At 50.9% G+C, this 17130-nt stretch overlaps 7 protein-coding genes across 7 annotated transcripts; 3 read left to right on the top strand and 4 right to left on the bottom strand.

The window, feature by feature from the left end:
* Positions 1 to 568: 568 nt before the first annotated feature.
* ASPVEDRAFT_65917 (uncharacterized protein) lies at positions 569 to 3061 on the top strand (the record flags this gene model as incomplete). The annotated part of the gene is made up of 3 exons (XM_040815846.1): positions 569 to 1159; positions 1439 to 2393; positions 3042 to 3061. The coding sequence occupies exons 1-3, from the start codon at positions 1067 to 1069 to the stop codon at positions 3059 to 3061; spliced, it is 1068 nt and encodes a 355-aa protein (XP_040673387.1). The 5' UTR covers positions 569 to 1066.
* A 28-nt stretch (positions 3062 to 3089) lies between these two features.
* ASPVEDRAFT_155429 (class I SAM-dependent methyltransferase) lies at positions 3090 to 4215 on the bottom strand. The gene is made up of 2 exons (XM_040808460.1): positions 3904 to 4215; positions 3090 to 3842 (listed from the first exon to the last, which is right to left on the bottom strand). The coding sequence occupies exons 1-2, from the start codon at positions 4086 to 4088 to the stop codon at positions 3176 to 3178; spliced, it is 852 nt and encodes a 283-aa protein (XP_040673386.1). The 5' UTR covers positions 4089 to 4215; the 3' UTR covers positions 3090 to 3175.
* Positions 4216 to 6282: 2067 nt separating this feature from the next.
* Positions 6283 to 7180, bottom strand: ASPVEDRAFT_76470 (GPI anchored serine-threonine rich family protein; the record flags this gene model as incomplete). Its single annotated transcript, XM_040816355.1, has 4 exons — positions 6283 to 6617; positions 6775 to 6906; positions 6983 to 7061; positions 7126 to 7180. The coding sequence occupies 4 exons, from the start codon at positions 7178 to 7180 to the stop codon at positions 6374 to 6376; spliced, it is 510 nt and encodes a 169-aa protein (XP_040673385.1). The 3' UTR covers positions 6283 to 6373.
* A 611-nt stretch (positions 7181 to 7791) lies between these two features.
* ASPVEDRAFT_65916 (transcription factor domain-containing protein) lies at positions 7792 to 11353 on the bottom strand (the record flags this gene model as incomplete). The annotated part of the gene is made up of 4 exons (XM_040815845.1): positions 7792 to 8307; positions 8390 to 9579; positions 10616 to 10782; positions 10853 to 11353. 4 exons carry the CDS (start codon positions 11351 to 11353, stop codon positions 8159 to 8161), a joined length of 2007 nt encoding a protein of 668 aa, XP_040673384.1. The 3' UTR covers positions 7792 to 8158.
* An 842-nt stretch (positions 11354 to 12195) lies between these two features.
* On the top strand, positions 12196 to 13880 carry ASPVEDRAFT_56939 (cytochrome P450; the record flags this gene model as incomplete). The annotated part of the gene is made up of 4 exons (XM_040815275.1): positions 12196 to 12477; positions 12585 to 13269; positions 13335 to 13601; positions 13684 to 13880. 4 exons carry the CDS (start codon positions 12196 to 12198, stop codon positions 13878 to 13880), a joined length of 1431 nt encoding a protein of 476 aa, XP_040673383.1.
* A 122-nt stretch (positions 13881 to 14002) lies between these two features.
* ASPVEDRAFT_88860 (FAD-dependent oxidoreductase) lies at positions 14003 to 15461 on the bottom strand (the record flags this gene model as incomplete). The annotated part of the gene is made up of 2 exons (XM_040818437.1): positions 14003 to 15041; positions 15160 to 15461. 2 exons carry the CDS (start codon positions 15459 to 15461, stop codon positions 14003 to 14005), a joined length of 1341 nt encoding a protein of 446 aa, XP_040673382.1.
* A 427-nt stretch (positions 15462 to 15888) lies between these two features.
* Positions 15889 to 17058, top strand: ASPVEDRAFT_88859 (NAD(P)/FAD-dependent oxidoreductase; the record flags this gene model as incomplete). The annotated part of the gene is made up of 1 exon (XM_040818436.1): positions 15889 to 17058. One exon carries the CDS (start codon positions 15889 to 15891, stop codon positions 17056 to 17058), a length of 1170 nt encoding a protein of 389 aa, XP_040673381.1.
* Between the last annotated feature and the right edge of the window lie 72 nt (positions 17059 to 17130).

The raw sequence follows: 17130 nt of genomic DNA, 5'->3' as shown, positions 1-17130 counted from the left end.
TACACACCACGCATTAGGGTGGTTAAAGATTAGGGAGATTAGGGAGGTTTTTTTTTTTTTTTTTTTTTTTTTTTTTTTTTAATAATAAAATTATAGCTTATCGTGGTTTAAATCTGTAGAATTAGAATAATTTAAGATGTGGCAATAATTTCGGATTAATTCTGTAGCCATGCCGACCTTTTTTCTAACCACGCCGATGTGTAAGCCCCACGGACTCTACTGCTTGGCGTAGGGCTATCTCAGTCTTGTCATCCAGGCAGGTTTGTTACTGCTTAAAAGAAGCGTAAGATTCATTACATTCAGGTGCAGGTTGCCGTCCTGGTCCTACTGGTTGTTGTGTAGGACAGCCCTCTTCTATACCACAGAAAGCAGTCACAGCATTAATTATATGGATCTGGCGCTGCTGCTCCGCTTCCAGAGTGGCGCCTGGCACGGTAAGTATAGCATTAATTATTAGCATTTACTACCGCAGTATAGATCCCCTCTACTCTAGAGTGTCCATTACTTTAGTATTAATAAGCTTCCCAGCCAGCTGCTGTTCTAGGTCTATCACAGGTTACTTATATCTATACTGTTTTAGATTCTTCCTGATTTGTTGATTCTGCTGTTGTTGCTTCTTATTTCTCACTTCATGAACAGATTTATTATATCTTTGCTTGGCTTCTAGCACCCGGTCCTGCAAGACTTCTATCTTCTCTTGTAATTGGCGAGAGTGATAAGTGGGAGCTTCGTTGCTAAGCTGACCAAATGAAGCTCATAAGGCTAGTGTAGCACATACTAATTCACTCTCTCAATTCTTCCACTTTTGTTTTCGCACCATGATAAGTTACAAAGTGTTCAGAATCGGTCGACAGGATGTGAAGTAAAATTCCATCCGCCCGTTGCTGGCCAGACCAGAGGAAGAACACACATCTTTGTAACCAAGTTCCTCGGACGGCGCCGAGATTACGCGTGAAAAAACGGCTGTCAAACTCTGTTTTACTAAGATTAGCGGTGTCGTTTCTGGCTTTATAAGCGTTTCTCCAGACGCCCAAGTTTCCTGGCTCGTTCCTCCACAGCCTTGTGTATGGCTAACGATACGGTACCCGCGACAAAGAGTCGCAAATTCCACCACAAATCGAGATATGGGTGCGCCCCGTGCAAGAAGCGGAGGATCAAGGTACGTCACCGGCACTGATTTCGCTCCGAATAAAGGATTAATCCTGGGCAGTGTGATGAGGAAAAGCCGGTGTGCACCAACTGCTCGCAGCGGTCCGTCGAGTGCTCTTTCAAGGACCTTCAACCCGCTTCAAAATGTCAAGAACTCTTCACTGCCACGGGCGCAAAGTCATCGCGAGCAAGAGCGCTCGGAATACCTGCTCGGGTGTCTAGCCCAGGAGCTGCCCTCTTATTCTGTCGCGACAATACTCGAGACGTCGAGCTCTACTGCCATTTCCAGATCTATACGGCTGCGGCCTTCACAAAGCCGGGGTCACCGTCTCTTGCGAAATTATTCCGCGAAGACATTCCAAGTCTATCAGCTTCTTTCTCCTTCCTGGGGCATGGCCTCCTGAGCGTCGCCTACATTCATCTTGCCAGCTTGTCGCAGCCAAAAACATCAAAGAAGCTTCTCATAGACAGCGCGTACCACTTTAACCAGGCCCTTCCGGGCTATCTGGAATCGATTAAGAATATCACCGAGAATAATTCCTCTGCTCTCTTCGGCTTCGCCATATTTGTGGTGTTGGTTTCATTTGCAAACTCGAGCGAAGAGGCCAGCGTCCTGCTTCAGAGAGCAGAGGACCAACCGTATAAATGTGAAGAAACGATTCGGGGCCTCTCGGTTGCGGCGGCACGAGTCGCGCGCAGCATTCAAAATATCTTCGGCATTTTCTGGAGATGCCAGCAGTGGATTTCGTCTGGTCCATTATCTCCCGCCATCCGACGATACATCCCACCAACGCTCAGCGAGAACCTCATGGAATGGATCCGTGTGGAAGACGAGCACCTGGCGAGATTGGGTCGTTTATGGGGAGAAGCCCCCACGGTACCCTTGGAGCAGGCGTGTACCCTATCTGCCTCACTATCTTGTCTTCGAGATACGTTCGCGATGGTCACTCAGTTGATCGTCTTGCCACCGAAGAATAATGAAGAGAGCAACATTGAAACAAGTAGTTACGATCTGAGAAGAATGCATAGAAAGCTGTCCGCTGGGCGTCTCGACGATATCCCGAGTGTGTTCACGTGGTATATTCGGTTGTCGCCCGAGTTCGTCAGTTTGATGGAACAGGGGAACGCGTATGCGATGGTCGTACTCGCGCACTACGCAATCGTACTCGACAGAGCTTGTTCAGACAGATGGTGGACCCATCGACTATCTCAGCGTTTTGTGGCAGTAGCCGAGTTAATCCTAGGTCCGCGGAGGAAGGGGTGGATTGAATGGCCGCTGGCGGTTGTAACGAGCTTCGACCATACCATGGGATAGAAATCTCTGAATCAACGAGCGGGATGGCGACGGGCGATGTCGGATATCCCGGGAGCAGTCGGGGCACGAAGGCTGCAGATGTGAATGCTACCTATGGGATCGGGCGCTTTCAGAGCCTCCCAGGGCTGGGCCACAGCGACACAGTACCAGACATTCCTCAGCTTCCTAATTTAGTTAGTTTATCCCTATTTTCGTGTACTCAGTGCAGCGTAGCTGCTAGGTTGAGCAAACTAGACCTCCATACAAGCAAGCACGAATGTAGAGATTCGATATATCAATACATAGGTGACAAACTCCGAAATTATACCAATTAACGAACAACCCAAAGTATTTTTACTCTTTCATCAAGAACACCTAAATGCTAGGTTTCGCACGGTATATTTCAAGGATTAACGTTGATTGAGGCTTATTGGAAAAGCTTGTAACAGGAATAGATAGTCATCGATGGCAGCCTTGCAGATGTTTTATAAAGAGATCTGAAGGCCCATATATCCTCCGTGTTTCAGGGCCACAGATACTTCATCCGTGCAGCTACCCCGACAGTCTTCTCCAGCTGGCTGTTAATCTCTTATACCAGGTCCGGGCTATCTTGAGTAAGTGAGAGCCCCCGATATTTATATATTATACTGGGAAACAAAAATTTTCATTTGCGAGTGCGTATATTGCAGGAAGACTGGTAAGAGCATATCATATCTATCATGAAGATGTGTTCTATGCCCGAGTTGCTGAGAAGTACATCATTCGAATGCGATCATCTCGCCCAACTGACCCCGCCTTGCCGTCCATTACCTCGTTATCTTCAAAGGGTACAAGCTGAGTGTTCACCTCCCATTCACCTTTTCCTGCCCCCTCTTCATTCCACAGCTTCTTCAAAGTAGCATCGCTATGTGCAAACAAGTCCCATTTGGTGTTAAGGCTAATTGGGCCCCCCTCTTCAGCCCCAGCATGTCGGCCAAAGGCGAGAGAGCCCTTGCAGCCACGAAGTAATTTTGTTACCTTTGCGATAATGACTTTCTGCTGATCATAGCTGAAGAGGTGTAGAAAGGCCCCCATATGGACTATATCAATCTTGCCCTGCCACTCTGGCAGGAACTCCTTATCAAAGATACTCTGTGAGTATAAACGGGCCTTTAGTGTTTCTTTATCCCGGAAAAGCTCATAGCCTAGATTATGGAACCCAGCATGAAGATCAACTCCGAGAAGATTTTCAGAACTAGCTCCGTCAAAAACTAGTTTACGGAGGTCCTGGCCGAAGCAGCAGCCCAGATCAAGTAAGGTCTGTCCTGCCGCCAGTCTTTTAAGCACATCGGGGTATACAGGGCAAAAATAGGCTCCGAAATCAATAAAGCGGAAAATTCCAATGCATGGATATGGGTAACTAGAGACAGGGGCAGATAAGTTAGCAAGGAATAATATAGTATATATTCTGTTAGACCTACATATCCCATGCCTTCTCCCTAATATCCTGAATATGTTTCACGATCTCTTCTTGTGGGATCGCTGAATATTCACGGAATAATTGCGCAGTCGTGTCGGGTAGCCAGGTCAGGGTTGGATGATACCATTCTACCTCCCGTGAGCTGACCTCTTCAGAGGAGAGTGGAATCTTAGAATCAGCTGTCATCTTAACCGGCAGGGATGGTAATTCCTGTGTTCTTGAAGTTTTCTTTGCTTTGAATATTGACGGAAAATTAGAAGTTGGTCGGCAGATCAATCAGAATACAAACCAGATATTTTGGATGGGGCTAAATTTACATACCAATTGCGGTGATGGAGTACTTTAATACTCTGCAGACGCCTGAGAGTCAGGTGAGCCAGCTCATCTTAAGAAGGAAAAGCTTATGGTAGTCATGCAATTCCAAGTTCTACCTGCGTGAAGTGCACTTTCTTTCCGGATTTGAATGCCACCCCACCACCAATAGTTGATCAGTCTCTCCAGGTACAAGTGACTCCGATTTTATGACATAATAGAATACCCTTGCATTGTTTGGTGCCTTACTGTAAGGCCTCTGCGAAGAATACAGAGTATTCGCATGCTGACTCAGCCAGAGAGATATCTCTTCGCTTTGCGAAGGGCAGATACTCAGAACTTCAGTGTTAATCTATTAACTATCCTTTATTCTTGAAATCCGGCTATCGCGACACTATATTCTTTATTATTAGGTGTATTACACTCTTTCACACTATTCGCAATAACCCCAAAGGCCAAGGACCTTATACTTACAGTATTATTTAAAAGATTTAGCTATAGGGTCAGTAGATATTTACCCATGCTACTAGATTTAGTGATAACAGGCTGTCAGGAAAGCTTCTGCTGGAGAAACAGGATAAACAGATTCTATCTGTTAGGCCTTGAGGATATACATACCCCAGACTGAGGCTGCTTATTATGAACTTATGATCACTATGACTCTAAGGTTAGATAGTGCGCCGCTAGATAGAACTACAATGGATCCTAGGGTTTAAGAATTAGAAAGCTATTTACTATTCCAATTTCTTTATAAATTCAATATGTAAGGCACCGAACGATGCCAAAGGTCTAGCAACTATCAGGTAATGTCAACGATCTTAGGTGTTCGAGCTCAGCCAATCAGATAGCTCCGTTAGAAACAGAATGAATTGCTTAAGGATCTATAGAACGGGAATATCTAGAGGTCTTATATAGAACTCCCTTCAAGGGTGGTCTCCGACAGCGGACCGGCGGCGGTCCTGGTGCCGAACCCGTCCAAGTCAGGCCGTCAGGCCGTCAGGCAGTTGTACAGTTCCCTTTGGTAGATCCTTCCTAGTTAGGAATATGCGAGGCCTTGGTTGCCTCTGCAGGATTGTGATATATCTACTCCTTGGTGGCGGTTGTCGGAGATGCTCGGGGGTCGGCAGTTGGTCAGTTAGCGGTTGCCGGTCAGTAGGCGCTCCGGCGGCAAGTGTTCATGCAGCTAATTTATATACTTGGGCTACTATAGGCTTGAAGTTAAACCACTGTTTATCCTGGAGGCCAGTGAAGAATATCCTATATAAGCTATTCTATAAATTAAATAAGAACTAGTAAGAAATTTATAGAGTACTAGAAATATAATTATAGAAAACTATAGAGATTAATTAATAATAATATAGAATAACTATAAAGATAGACTGATAGAGTCACTTATAACTAGAGAAGTAATAGTAAGATAATCTTATAAGCTTTAGTAACAACCAGGATTCCAGCCAGGTTAACTAAATTTATTATTAATAAGCGTGTGCTAGGGCCCTAGCTCACTACATATGAATGCTATCTATGGGATCAGCCGCTTTTAGAGTCTCCCAGGGCTGGGTAACAGTAATATAATACTAGACTATTAATAAAGATAACTAGCTCTGTATCTTTAGTATAAATACTTAGTAGATAACTTTACTAGAGCTAGGTTTCCCGCATGCCTGGTCTGGGTCCAGAATAACAGTAATACAGGTCTATTCTCTACTCTAGTCAACCCCAGTAATTATTAATATAAATAAAGGGGATCTTGGTAAAGTATTATTTTACCGGTTCTTTGTGACGTGACGAAATCACCCAAAATAATAATATTTAAAGCTATTCGCAATCATTTTATTTCATTCATGGGTAACATTGATGAAGACGATTGTGTCGTTAGCATGGCTGCTAGGAGAATGGTGCTCGGCCGCCAACTTCGTTGAAAAGCTGCTTACCGGGTTCAGTCTTTGATCGACCAATTGTTGACGCCCCCTTCTTAGTTGGCCTTATCGGACTCGGCATAAAATACGATAATAGTCTACATTGCTGAAAACAAACATTAGGGGCACCACATAGGTACTAGAATACAGGAAAACAAATACAAAACACAGCAAGCAACAAGTAAACCAGAAACCACACAAGACCGCCGAAAAGGTCACCCGCAATAATCAGATATCCCCTCAGAAAGCACACATAATTCCAACAACAACGCTCATCACACCCCAAGCGACAGGAAGCCCAGTAGCAGCCCCATTGGGCTCATCGGTGCTTGACGCAGATCCGCCGTCCGTACTTGTTGCGGTCGCGGTTGTCGCAGCAGATGAAGTGGTTGTGTTGTCTCCGTGGGAGACGACGGTGAATTCGTCGGACTGGGCAAGAATGTCGTTGGTGGAGACGTCTTTTAGGTTGAATATGTATCCGGAGCTGTGGTACAGAGGTGTTAGGTATGATGTGCTGGACAGACTGGTTCGAGTGCTATCAAGGGCCAAGCGGCAGGATTGGCCTCCCTGCTCTCTCGCCGCGTGGGAAGGGAGCAAAAAAAAAGAGGTGAAAGAACAAACAATGATTCGAATAAACGTACCCCGGCAGAACATCGACGCCATCAAAGGTGTACTCCTCGTCGGACGTGGTAAGGTTCGATGCGATCTTGAGGTTGATGCTGGGGACTATGTCTTTGTTCAGCAGATAGAGGTTGAAGGTGGATGGGTCAGAACTGGATGCGTTAGGACATTGTCATTGTATTGCCTTTAGCTTCACAAGGGGGTAGGAGGGGTGGTTGGGGTTCTCACTCAGAGGACGACCATTCGACCTTTGTCGTTCCGGAGAGATCAAGCTCCGAGCCGCTCGAGGGCGAAATGACATGCAGGCCTTGAACCCATGATCATATGTTAGCCGTGTTTGAATATTGCAGAGTGGTCTTTGGCGCACTTACAAGATGCCGAAACCACCAATATGGCTGCGCCAGCGATCGTAGATACTCGGACCATGACTGCAAAAGACTCTGATAGTGTCTATATAGGTCTTGGGAAAGTCTATGGGTAGAGAGAGCGTATTTGAAATTATATCTTGACAAGTCAAAGAGCTGGATGCTGTTGATAATACACCTCCCTAGAGACACGCGCTCGAATATATATATACTCTACATTTGTGCATCACGTCATTAAAGGGGCTATAGACGATGATAGCAATTTTCGTTAATCCAAGGAAATAGTCCTCAGGTCCATAGATGATGCGTTCTCGATGAGATTGCCATGGTTCAGAGCTGCGATCGACGAGCATGTCCTCAGAGTGATGTCCAGCGGCTATTGCCGAGGCGTAACTAGCGCAGCCTCGACAACGGGCGTTACACTAGTATCTACTTTAATCCAGTGGGTTTTTCGATTTTATCCATCTGGATCCTCCGAGGGGCAGCCTACTCCGGAGTAGGCCTTGGGGAGGTGGTGGACCAGCCGGCCGCCGATCAGGGACTATGTTTGTGGGCCACCTCGAAGAGCCAGTCACCGCTACTCAATGTTTTTTTTTTTTTTATTATTTTTTCACCCCGTTCCTCCGCGGAGGATTCATTCTCAAAATCTAAATCCACCGTGTGTTTCCGCGGAGTAAAAAGTTGTGGATTGTTACGAGACCCTTGTAAACAAGAACCAGTTTCGGCGCTGTGTAGTTATAGTGACACGCTTTTTTGATTGAGATCATTATCAACAGCTCCCAGTTTAATCAGCAGTCGGCGAGTAGATCCATAAATCCATGGTCTTTCTCGTGGCCCAGTTTGAATATTCGAGTATATTCGTGACATGCTATGTTCACAATATTACCTCATCTATACCACACACCACGATATCAACAAGGTCTGGTGTCTCTCAACCTTATCCATGGTCCATCCGCTAGGCCTCCGACTGCACAAAATGCAAACCAAATCAACAAAAAACATAATCACGCCAGGAAAACCGCTAGTGGGACTCCCAATATCATTGACAAGCCTCGAGCACTGGCCGAGCCGATGCAAGAAACTGCAGCCACCTCGGATGCAGGGGCGCCTCGAAGCGTGAGAGAATCAAAGTAATCTGGTCATAGGACAGCGGCCCAGATACCGACTGACTAAAGCTTTCGAATGACACTTTTGGTACCCTGGAGTCAGCGTGTGTTTACTGAGAAGAAAGTATTATTCTTCGGCAGGGAGGAGAGAAGGGGAGACCTACAAGCAAGTAGTCTGGCCTGCGTCCAGATGCTCTTAAAGTGTATTAGTTGAAGATGGAGCACGGTAATGTCGTGTTCGATGCTCGCGCGGACCTCGTTATCCAGCAGCGCGCCGGACTTCCTGTGCAGGTCCAAGAATATCAACGTCGTGAATATGGTGAACGTGATTGCCGGGTCGACGGCCAGGCAGAATGCGCTATCCCACTGTGCCGCGAGTGCGGCGATATCCTGGCACGCCGCAAGGACGCGCTGCCAGCTTGCGAGCCAATCGTCGGCTGCTTCGCTCTGGGCGCACATGAGCAGTGAAAGGAGCAGCTGCGCCATGCGCAGGTGGAAGACTGTAATCAGGCGAGCGTGGTGGTCGGCCGGGGTCTCGTTTGTGAATGCGCTGCGGTGCGGGTGGAGCCAGCCTGGTGGGAGGGCGAGGCGGAGCGTGGTGAGCTGCCGCTCGACCTTGGCGACCTCTGCTAGGATTCCGGCTCGGCGTCTGAGCATGTGCAGCCGGATGACAAGACCGGTCTGGCGCATGGTGGCGATTGTGATGTTATGGATATTGTCTAGCAATGTTTCTGGGTCTGCTATGATGGCAGGGAGGAGTGCAGAGAGTTCATCTGAGTTTGGCGGGAGGAAAACTCCCGGAGAGCCGTTTTTTGATTGACTGTAGCTAAAAGTGGTGTTGATGAGGGCGTCGTCGATCAAGTACGGTGTCCCCGAGGCGAGATTGGAGTATGTGTCGAGCCGGTAGATCCGCCACCAGAGAGTGCGCCATTCCTGGATATCCTCATCGCTCACGGGGCTCCAATCGGGGTAGAGCACGCGGATATGGTCAAGACGATCCAGCCCGATGCGATATGCCATCCGTGTTAGCCTACCAATGCGCAACCAAGAGTGGTGGCCGGGAAATTGATGAAACTCGTAAAAGGCTAAAATATAGGCTTTGCGGAACTGATCAAGCGATGGCGCATCCCCAACGAGGTCATCCTCCAGCAGGCTCGAGCTGAGCAAAGAGTCTAGCCCCTCGTCGAGATTTGAACTGTCGTCGCCCACAGGAGAGCGGGTTAACTTGCCCGTGATGATGGCCATGGCTGTAATCAGGTCTGGGTTACATAGAGCACTTTGATAGCGGTGGAGGAACCGTTCTTTGTAGAAGATAGGATTTGCATCCTGGGCGATCTCGAAGAAGCCTCGAATACTATTGCGGTATACGGGATTAGCTCCACTTTAGGTCAGAGGGAATGTCACGTACAGGTCTTCCTCCTGCTCAGAGGTGTAATGCAAGTAGCTGGAACAGGATGGACTGATGCTTGCGTGCTGTCCAGAGCCGGCATGGATAGATTGATTGTGGGGGACCAGATCCGGTGTGGTTGGAAGCTCGGACATGGGGGAAGGCACAGGGCCATGCTCCGCAGGGGTAGAAACCGCGTCTGGGGCTACTGGGCGGAGGCATCGTTAGTTGTGCAGCTCTAGCAGGGGCTACTGTACTATCTTGGTGACGCTACCAGAGGGTCTGCGGGACCTGGAGCGGCGCCTGTTCTGGTGCGAACCGCGGGGAGGACCGGGTCTCCGTTTCACCAGCGAATATGTGCATGTCTTGCCGAGGTCAAAGCAGCGGGAGCAGGTCGGCCTCGCCAGATTGCCTGTATAACATCAGTGGCTGGATATCGCAGGTTGGCGGCGGGCAGACATTTGATCTTCTTCCTGCGTAAACGCTTAGCGACGTTGTTAGATGGAGATATGAAGTAAGGGTGGGCTACCGGATGCACCTATCACAGACTCTCAGCTGGAGTGCCGGGGTCTCTAGACTGGGAGACGAGGGCCTTGGGTGCTCCATGTGGTTTAAGCGAAGGTGGGAAGGATGCGAATTGAGTGGGTAGATTCTGGCTGTCGGATTATCTACGTTGCTAAGTTGTTATGTAACTGAAGCTGCTCGCCTCCTTATGCCATCCGGCGGGGAACAACCTTAAAGTTCCTCCGCGGCGCATCCAATTTTTCCGCCTCAGCCAATCAAACTAGCCTCGCCGCCTTAACAAGTCGAGTTGGAATCTTCGGTACAGCAAAAGGTTCTACACAGAGGTTAGCTCGGGCAGGTTTTGATGCTGAAACAACGTACCAGAAGCCGCAAGGGCAAAAATGTGACAATCAGGTGAATAGACCAGGCCAGCGCCCCTTCCCAAATCTCCGGACCCACTCGCCGCCGCAGCAGCTTGTCGGTGATTGACGCCGCATACTCGTTTGCCGGCATCCCGTTCGCATTGCCCTGGTACTTGATATCTTCAATGGCGGATTTTATGGGAAGATAGAGGCATCCCTCTGGCGCGTGGAGGCCGTGGTGCAGAATGTTACTCTGGACAAACCCCGTCACGATTTCAATCACCTCGATTCCAAATGGCTTGACCTCCTGTGTCTCTTGGTTAGAACCGAATAAATCCTTTGCGACCGCGAAGGGGCTTCCGCTGCTTACTTACCAGTCGAAGCGTTTTCGAGTACTGGCTCAGCGCCGCCTTGGACGCATTATATGCCCCCTGCCACACCACCGGTATATGGCGCGTGACGCTGCCAATCTGCACGATGCGCCCTTGTGGCGACTGGCGGAGAAGGGGCACAAAGATCTGACATAGCTGCATGACTGCAAACACGTTGACTTGGAAGAGCGCTGCAACCTCATCCATCTCCAAGTCCATCGCCGTCCCTGCGTAGTGCGTCCCTGCGTTGTTGACAAGGTAGTCTAGACGTCCGCCTGTGTGGTTCAGGACAGTGTCTTTAAGTCTTGTAATGCTCTCGCGGTCGCTCAACTCGAGTGCGATCGCTTTTATGTTGCTGTATCTGCTGGTGAGCTCGGAAAGTGACTCGGTGCGACGTGCTGTGGCGAGCACGGTGACTCCTCTGGCGGCAAAGGCCATCGCCAGCTCTTTGCCGATGCCACTGCTGCAGCCGGTGATGAGCGCACATGCCTCAGTATTAGCCATGGTGCAGTAGAAGTTCAAACTAATCTGGGCAAGAGCAAGAGACTTTAATGGTCCAGGGGCTGTCTTGGATACCAGCCCTCCTATATTTCTGGTATCAAGTTTCTCGAGCTCTCCCACTAGGCACATGTATCTCCGGTGCGAATGGTACTAATACCAGGCTTGGAAAACGGTATCCCGTCATAAATAAGAGTTCCTCCGAGTCAGAGTCCTTCCGTGTACGTCATGGTCAAGCGCTTTACCCCTTCCCGCCCCCATGGGGTGAGCGTGCCAGAGCCGAGGCATATCAAGCTTCATGCGGCCAAGGTATCGACGTGCGTAGCCCTCGTTCAATGCTTCCCGTACGGTGGCCTGGGGCAGACTAGCAAATAGGGTCGATCGTGATGGCGCTCGCGCAATTGGTATTCCGCTCTAGCCGCTTGTCGGTCTATCTGACTTGACTAAACCCCGCATATCCAACCTTACTATCGCAGCATAGGCAGCAGGATGGACATCGTGGCAACCAGGGTCTTTTTAGGAAAGCCGACAGACTGTTTTACATGTCTTGTGACGCTCTCCGTTGGAGCCTACCGTCTCTCGGTCGCCCTTATGGCCTCTATTTGAGAACCCATCGCTCCTAGACCTGAATAGCCCTACTACCACAGCCCAACCCTACCTAAACATCACCGCGCCAGCTATTCCTATCAATCATGATGGACGCTCGCATCGTCTGGCTTGCCGGTCTGGTCATCGCAGCCGTTGTAGCCCAGACCCTTATCTCCCGCCGCAAACACGCCTTGCAAGCTCGAGCACTGAGCTGTGAAGAACCAGTCACCCGGTCACCTGGAATAACGGGTGGACTTGCAATGATAAAGCACGTGCAGTCTGGAAAGCTGGTCGAGTATATTGCCTCGCTACATGACGCCCACGGACCGACCTTTAAGGAGAAGATGCTCGGTAACGATCTCATCTCGACTATCGAGCCTGCGAATCTCAAGGCCCTCCTCGCTACCCAGTTTAATGATTTTGGCCTGGGGATCCGTCATCGGCAGTTCTATCCGCTTCTTGGTGATGGAATATTTACCCTTGATGGGCATGGGTGGTCGTCTATGCGGGCGTTGATCAGGCCGCAGTTTGCGCGAGAGCAGGTGAGCAACATTTATCCTCTCCCAGGGGTAAGAGGCAAGATGAGAAACAAAAAAAAAAAAAAAGACGAAATACAAGAAGATCATGACTGAACCAAGGACGCATACAGATTGCAGACCTCGCCCTCTTCGACCGCCACGTCGGCCAGCTGATCAACGTCCTCCCCAGCGACGGCTCGAGCTTCGACATCCAAGACCTCTTCTACCTCCTGACATTCGACTCCGCGACCGAGTTTCTCTTTGGCGAGTCCATGGGGTGCCTACACACATACAGCGAGAAAACCGCAGGACCAGTCGCCGACAACCCGATGGGCTTCGCAGACGCCTTCAACACCAGCCAGGAGTACCTACTCCGCCGGGCCCTCGCGCAGAGACTCTACTGGACAATCAACCCCGCGCAGTTCCGGGCTGCGAATGCAAAAGTGCATGAGGTCGTTGATCACTACGTGCATCTGGCGCTGCGATCTAAGCATGCCCATGCCGCCCCTGGAAGCAGTGGCCGCAATGAAGACCTGGATAAGGGGCGATATGTGTTCCTCGAGGCGCTTGCGTCGGATACCAATGATCCAAAGGTCATCCGTGATAATTTGCTGAATGTGCTTCTTGCGGGGCGGGACACGACTGCCAGCCTGCTTAGCTCCGTGTTTTACTTCCTCGCGCGCAACCCACGCGTCTGGGCTGCGCTGCGGGCAGAGATTGTGCGGGAATGCGGCGCCCGCAATACACCAGGCCATAATGAAATCACGCATGCGAGACTGAAGAGTCTCGCGTACCTCCGCTATGTCTTGAATGAGAGCGAGTCTCCACCCTATCCCCTCTGCCATAGCACCACCAGACTGACTGATTGACTATTACTGTAGCTCTCCGACTGCTCCCACCGGTGCCAATCAACTTCCGCCAGGCCGTCAAGAACACGTCCCTCCCCGTAGGCGGGGGCCGAACCGGGGGGTCGCCGGTATATGTCCGAAAGGGTGACATGGTCGGGTATAATGTCTACGCGATGCACCGGCGGACCGACACCTGGGGCAAAGACGCCCATGTTTTTAGGCCGGAGCGGTGGGCGGAGAATCCCCCGCGGGGCTGGGAGTATTTGCCCTTTAACGGAGGGCCTCGAATCTGTTTGGGTCGTGAGTTATCCCCGTCCTCCTTCCGTGGGTTGTTTCAAATTTGGATCGCCGTTGTTAATTGATTCCGTCTGTGCGCGCGCAGAACAATACGCTCTCGTCGAGGCTAGCTATACTATAATAAGACTCCTACAGGAGTTCGACGTCCTCGAGAACGCGCAGTCCAACCCGTTAGCGCAGCCGCAGTTGCAGACCAACTTGGTGCTGTCGCATCGTGATGGTGTGCACGTAAAGCTGTCTCGTTCCACGGAGGGTAAACTAGCGGACGCAGTCGCAGTTTAAGCAGATTGGAAAGATCCGTTACGACGAACAATGTCTACCACAGTGGCATATAATGCTTTTAATATCTGACTTAATTTGCGAATGAAAATTGTCACACTGTCAATCCTACCCGCTTCTCTCGCTTATACTGTAGACCTCATGGGATGTATCCAGCTCATCTTCCCCCTCATGCGCTCCTCGCCAGCAACATAATCCAACACCTGGCCCTTGCGAAACTCGGGTGCCATGACAAACCTCATAAACAACTTCTCCAGTACGTTCGGGACCGACAAGTATCGCGAAAGGAGGTAATACCACCAGTTATGCCACGCGTGCATCCTCGTCTCAAGCCCCGACCTGACGACATCGCCCTGAAGCGACGATGCAGAACTCATCCGATCGGCCTGGTACTTTTCAAAGACGGCTGTAAGCACCGCAGGACTCGGACTCGCACCGGATGCAGCCCGCACAGCCCGCCGGAGGCTATTACACAGCACGACGACATCCTGTATCCCGTGGTTAAAGCCCAGCCCCAGATGCGTGGTCATCTTGTGGCAGGAATCGCCAACGAGAACGATACGGCCCAAACTCCAGCGCTTAACAATCCCCTCATCCAAATTCGTCAGCCCAGCACCCAGCATCCGCGGCCAGACATCCTTGACCTTGACGGTGCGCGTCAGCGGGAAGTCCGCAAACTCAACCGCGAGCGTGTCGACGTCCTTGTCCGTGTAATCCGTCCGCTTGCTCGTCGGCGCCGGTAGCCGCTTGTACAGGAAGAACCACCCGCGCTCGGGCCCGCTAAAGTACATGATCGCCTTGCCGCTCGACTGGATGTCGTACCCCTGGCCCGGCGGCGAGGGTGATGGGAACGAGCCGTACAGGAGCTGGTATGTTGCCGTGTACGGATGTTGCGCGTCCTCCCATGGTTGGCCTGGGTTGTCGCGGAGGGCGATGTCACGCATTAGCTGGCGCGTCTTGCTGTAGACGCCGTCCGCGCCGATGAGGATGGAGCCGTGGTAGGTGCTGCCGTCGACGCAGGTTGCCGTGACTCTGTCGGCGGTTGTTGTGATGTCGGTGAGTTTTTTGTCCGTGAGGATCTTGGCTTTGGCGGTTTCGGGGAGGCCATTGTACATGATTTCGATTAGTTCTGCGCGGTGGAAGGCGACTGGGCCATGGCCGTGGCTGAGAGGTAGGTAGGATGTATCAGTAAAAAAAAAAAAAAAAAAAAAAAAAAATAAAAAAAAAAAAAAAAAAAAAAAAAAAAAAAAGAGGCGGGGGGTTTCTCTTTGGAAGTACTCACTTCTCACGAATCAGGCTATACCGATGCCCCTCGCTAAAGACATTCCCATCGGCAGTAAACGACAGGTGATGGTTCAATTCCGCACCGCGTGGTAACAAACCGTCGAGGATTCCGAATTGCTGCAGGACACGGAACGTGTGCGGGTGGACGATAAGACTGGCACCTCGGTCCTCAAAGATGGCCGGCCGGCGCTCAAGGACCACAAAGTCGATACCAGCCAGGTGGAGGGCGTGCGCGGCTGCCAGACCAATGGGGCCTCCGCCAACGATGATGGCCTTGAACGGGGTGCCTGGAGTGCTCATTGTGGTGCTGCTTTCCTCTTGGGGGTGACACCTCGAAACTAGCCCTAGGCGGGTGTTTCTATAGAGAGTATTCTGCGCTGCTGCAGTGCAGGCGTATGATCTCCTTGCGTTCTTTTCTTGGGGGGTTCCTCCCTTCTATTCGCGCCGAGGAATCCTCGGTTGAGCATGCTCAGAGGAAGAGCTCGGTTGAGACGATGCTTGCTCTTCGGGCTCGCGCGATCTGGGTGAAGATCCTCCGAAGAAGTTGTCCCGAAATTGCTGGAGAACCAACCCAAAAGACAGACCCACGTCACTTCAACAAGATGCCAGGCCGTTTGTAACCATGGACGCCTCAGTGGCCCTTTTCGCTTCGTAGATAACACCCAGGAAATACCCTGCGGCCTTACTGGGCCCTCTCGATTGACAACATCGATCACCCTTTTTCACCATGTCGAAACCCGTCTCGGTCCTAGTTATTGGCGGCTCCCATGCAGGCCTCGCAGTGAGCCAGAAGCTGCTCCGACAGACCGCGCGCGTCGCAGTCACCCTCATCAACCCGTCCGAGCAATACTACTTCAACATCGCCGCGCCCCGGTTCCTCGTCAAGCCCGAGAGCCTCCCACCGAGCAAATACTTGTACTCCATTCCGGACGCGTTCCGCGAGTACCGCGCGGAAGCTTTCACTTTTGTCAAGGGACTCGTTACCAAGATCGACTACGAGACAAAATCTGTGCTCGTCGCCTTGACTGCAGACTCCACGGCCGCGGGTGCCGCCTCTTTTAGTTTCGACTACCTGGTAATTGCGTCCGGCAGCACGACACCCGCGACGCTCGGACAGATGGGGGTGAGACTGCCCTTCAAGGCAACGGCCTTTGAGGATACAACAAGGGCTATACACGAGGCACAGGAGAAGCTAGGCGCCGCGCGACGGATCCTTATTGGGGGCGCGGGACCTCTCGGTGTTGAGCTCGCAGGAGAGCTCGCCGAGGCTCCTGGCCCGAAGAAGGTCACCCTGGTATCGCGAGGCAGCGTTCTACTAGATGGGGCAACTGCAGCCGTGCAGAGGAACGCGTTGTCGCTTCTCCGGCGCCGGGATGTTGAAGTCCTGACCGAGACCACGGTCGTCGACGCAGTATACGAGGCCCACAACCAGATCTGGAAAGTGAAGCTGTCCACAGGGCGTACCTATACCGTCGATGCATACGTCGCCACAACGGGTACAATCCCCAATAACGCCTTTATCCCAACGAGCTTTCTGAATGCTGAGGGCTGGGTGGACGTTAATGAGGAGCTCCGGGTCCGCGAGAACAACGTCAGCCGCACGGACACGTATGCCGTTGGCGACATTACCTGCCATCCGTACCGGCTGCTCTCGCGGGTTTCTCTGCAGGGAGAGACGGTAGCGTCCAATATTGTGGCGGCGATTGAGAAGAGGGCGCAGGTTGCTACGTATTCAGCAGAAGCCCAGAGGAAGATGATGGTTGTCCCCGTCGGGCAGTCAACGGGTACAGGACATGTCGGTGGTTGGACGCTTTTTGGAGTCCTGGTTTGGTTTTTCAAGGGTAAGGATTTTTTGACGTACGAGGCTCCCAAGTTCTTACGGGGTCAGATGAGTTGAGTTTTGCTTGATTGTTCATTTTCGCAGTTACTTACAGTACATCATCATTTCAATAATACACACATACTAGCT

The sequence above is a fragment of the Aspergillus versicolor genome (genome assembly GCF_001890125.1).
Source record: "Aspergillus versicolor CBS 583.65 unplaced genomic scaffold ASPVEscaffold_13, whole genome shotgun sequence".
NCBI lineage: Eukaryota > Fungi > Ascomycota > Eurotiomycetes > Eurotiales > Aspergillaceae > Aspergillus > Aspergillus versicolor.
The sequence above is the reverse complement of the archived record's forward strand: the minus strand, read 5'-3'. Positions and strand labels throughout refer to the sequence as shown.

Excerpts from the sequence above, each read along its gene's own strand:
- ASPVEDRAFT_155429 (XM_040808460.1), bottom strand. The coding sequence starts at position 4,088 with ATGACAGCTGATTCTAAGATTCCACTCTCCTCTGAAGAGGTCAGCTCA. Across the intron at positions 3,843-3,903 it reads AGGGAGAAGGCATGGGATAT|TTACCCATATCCATGCATTG; the intron begins GTAGGTCTAACA and ends CCCTGTCTCTAG.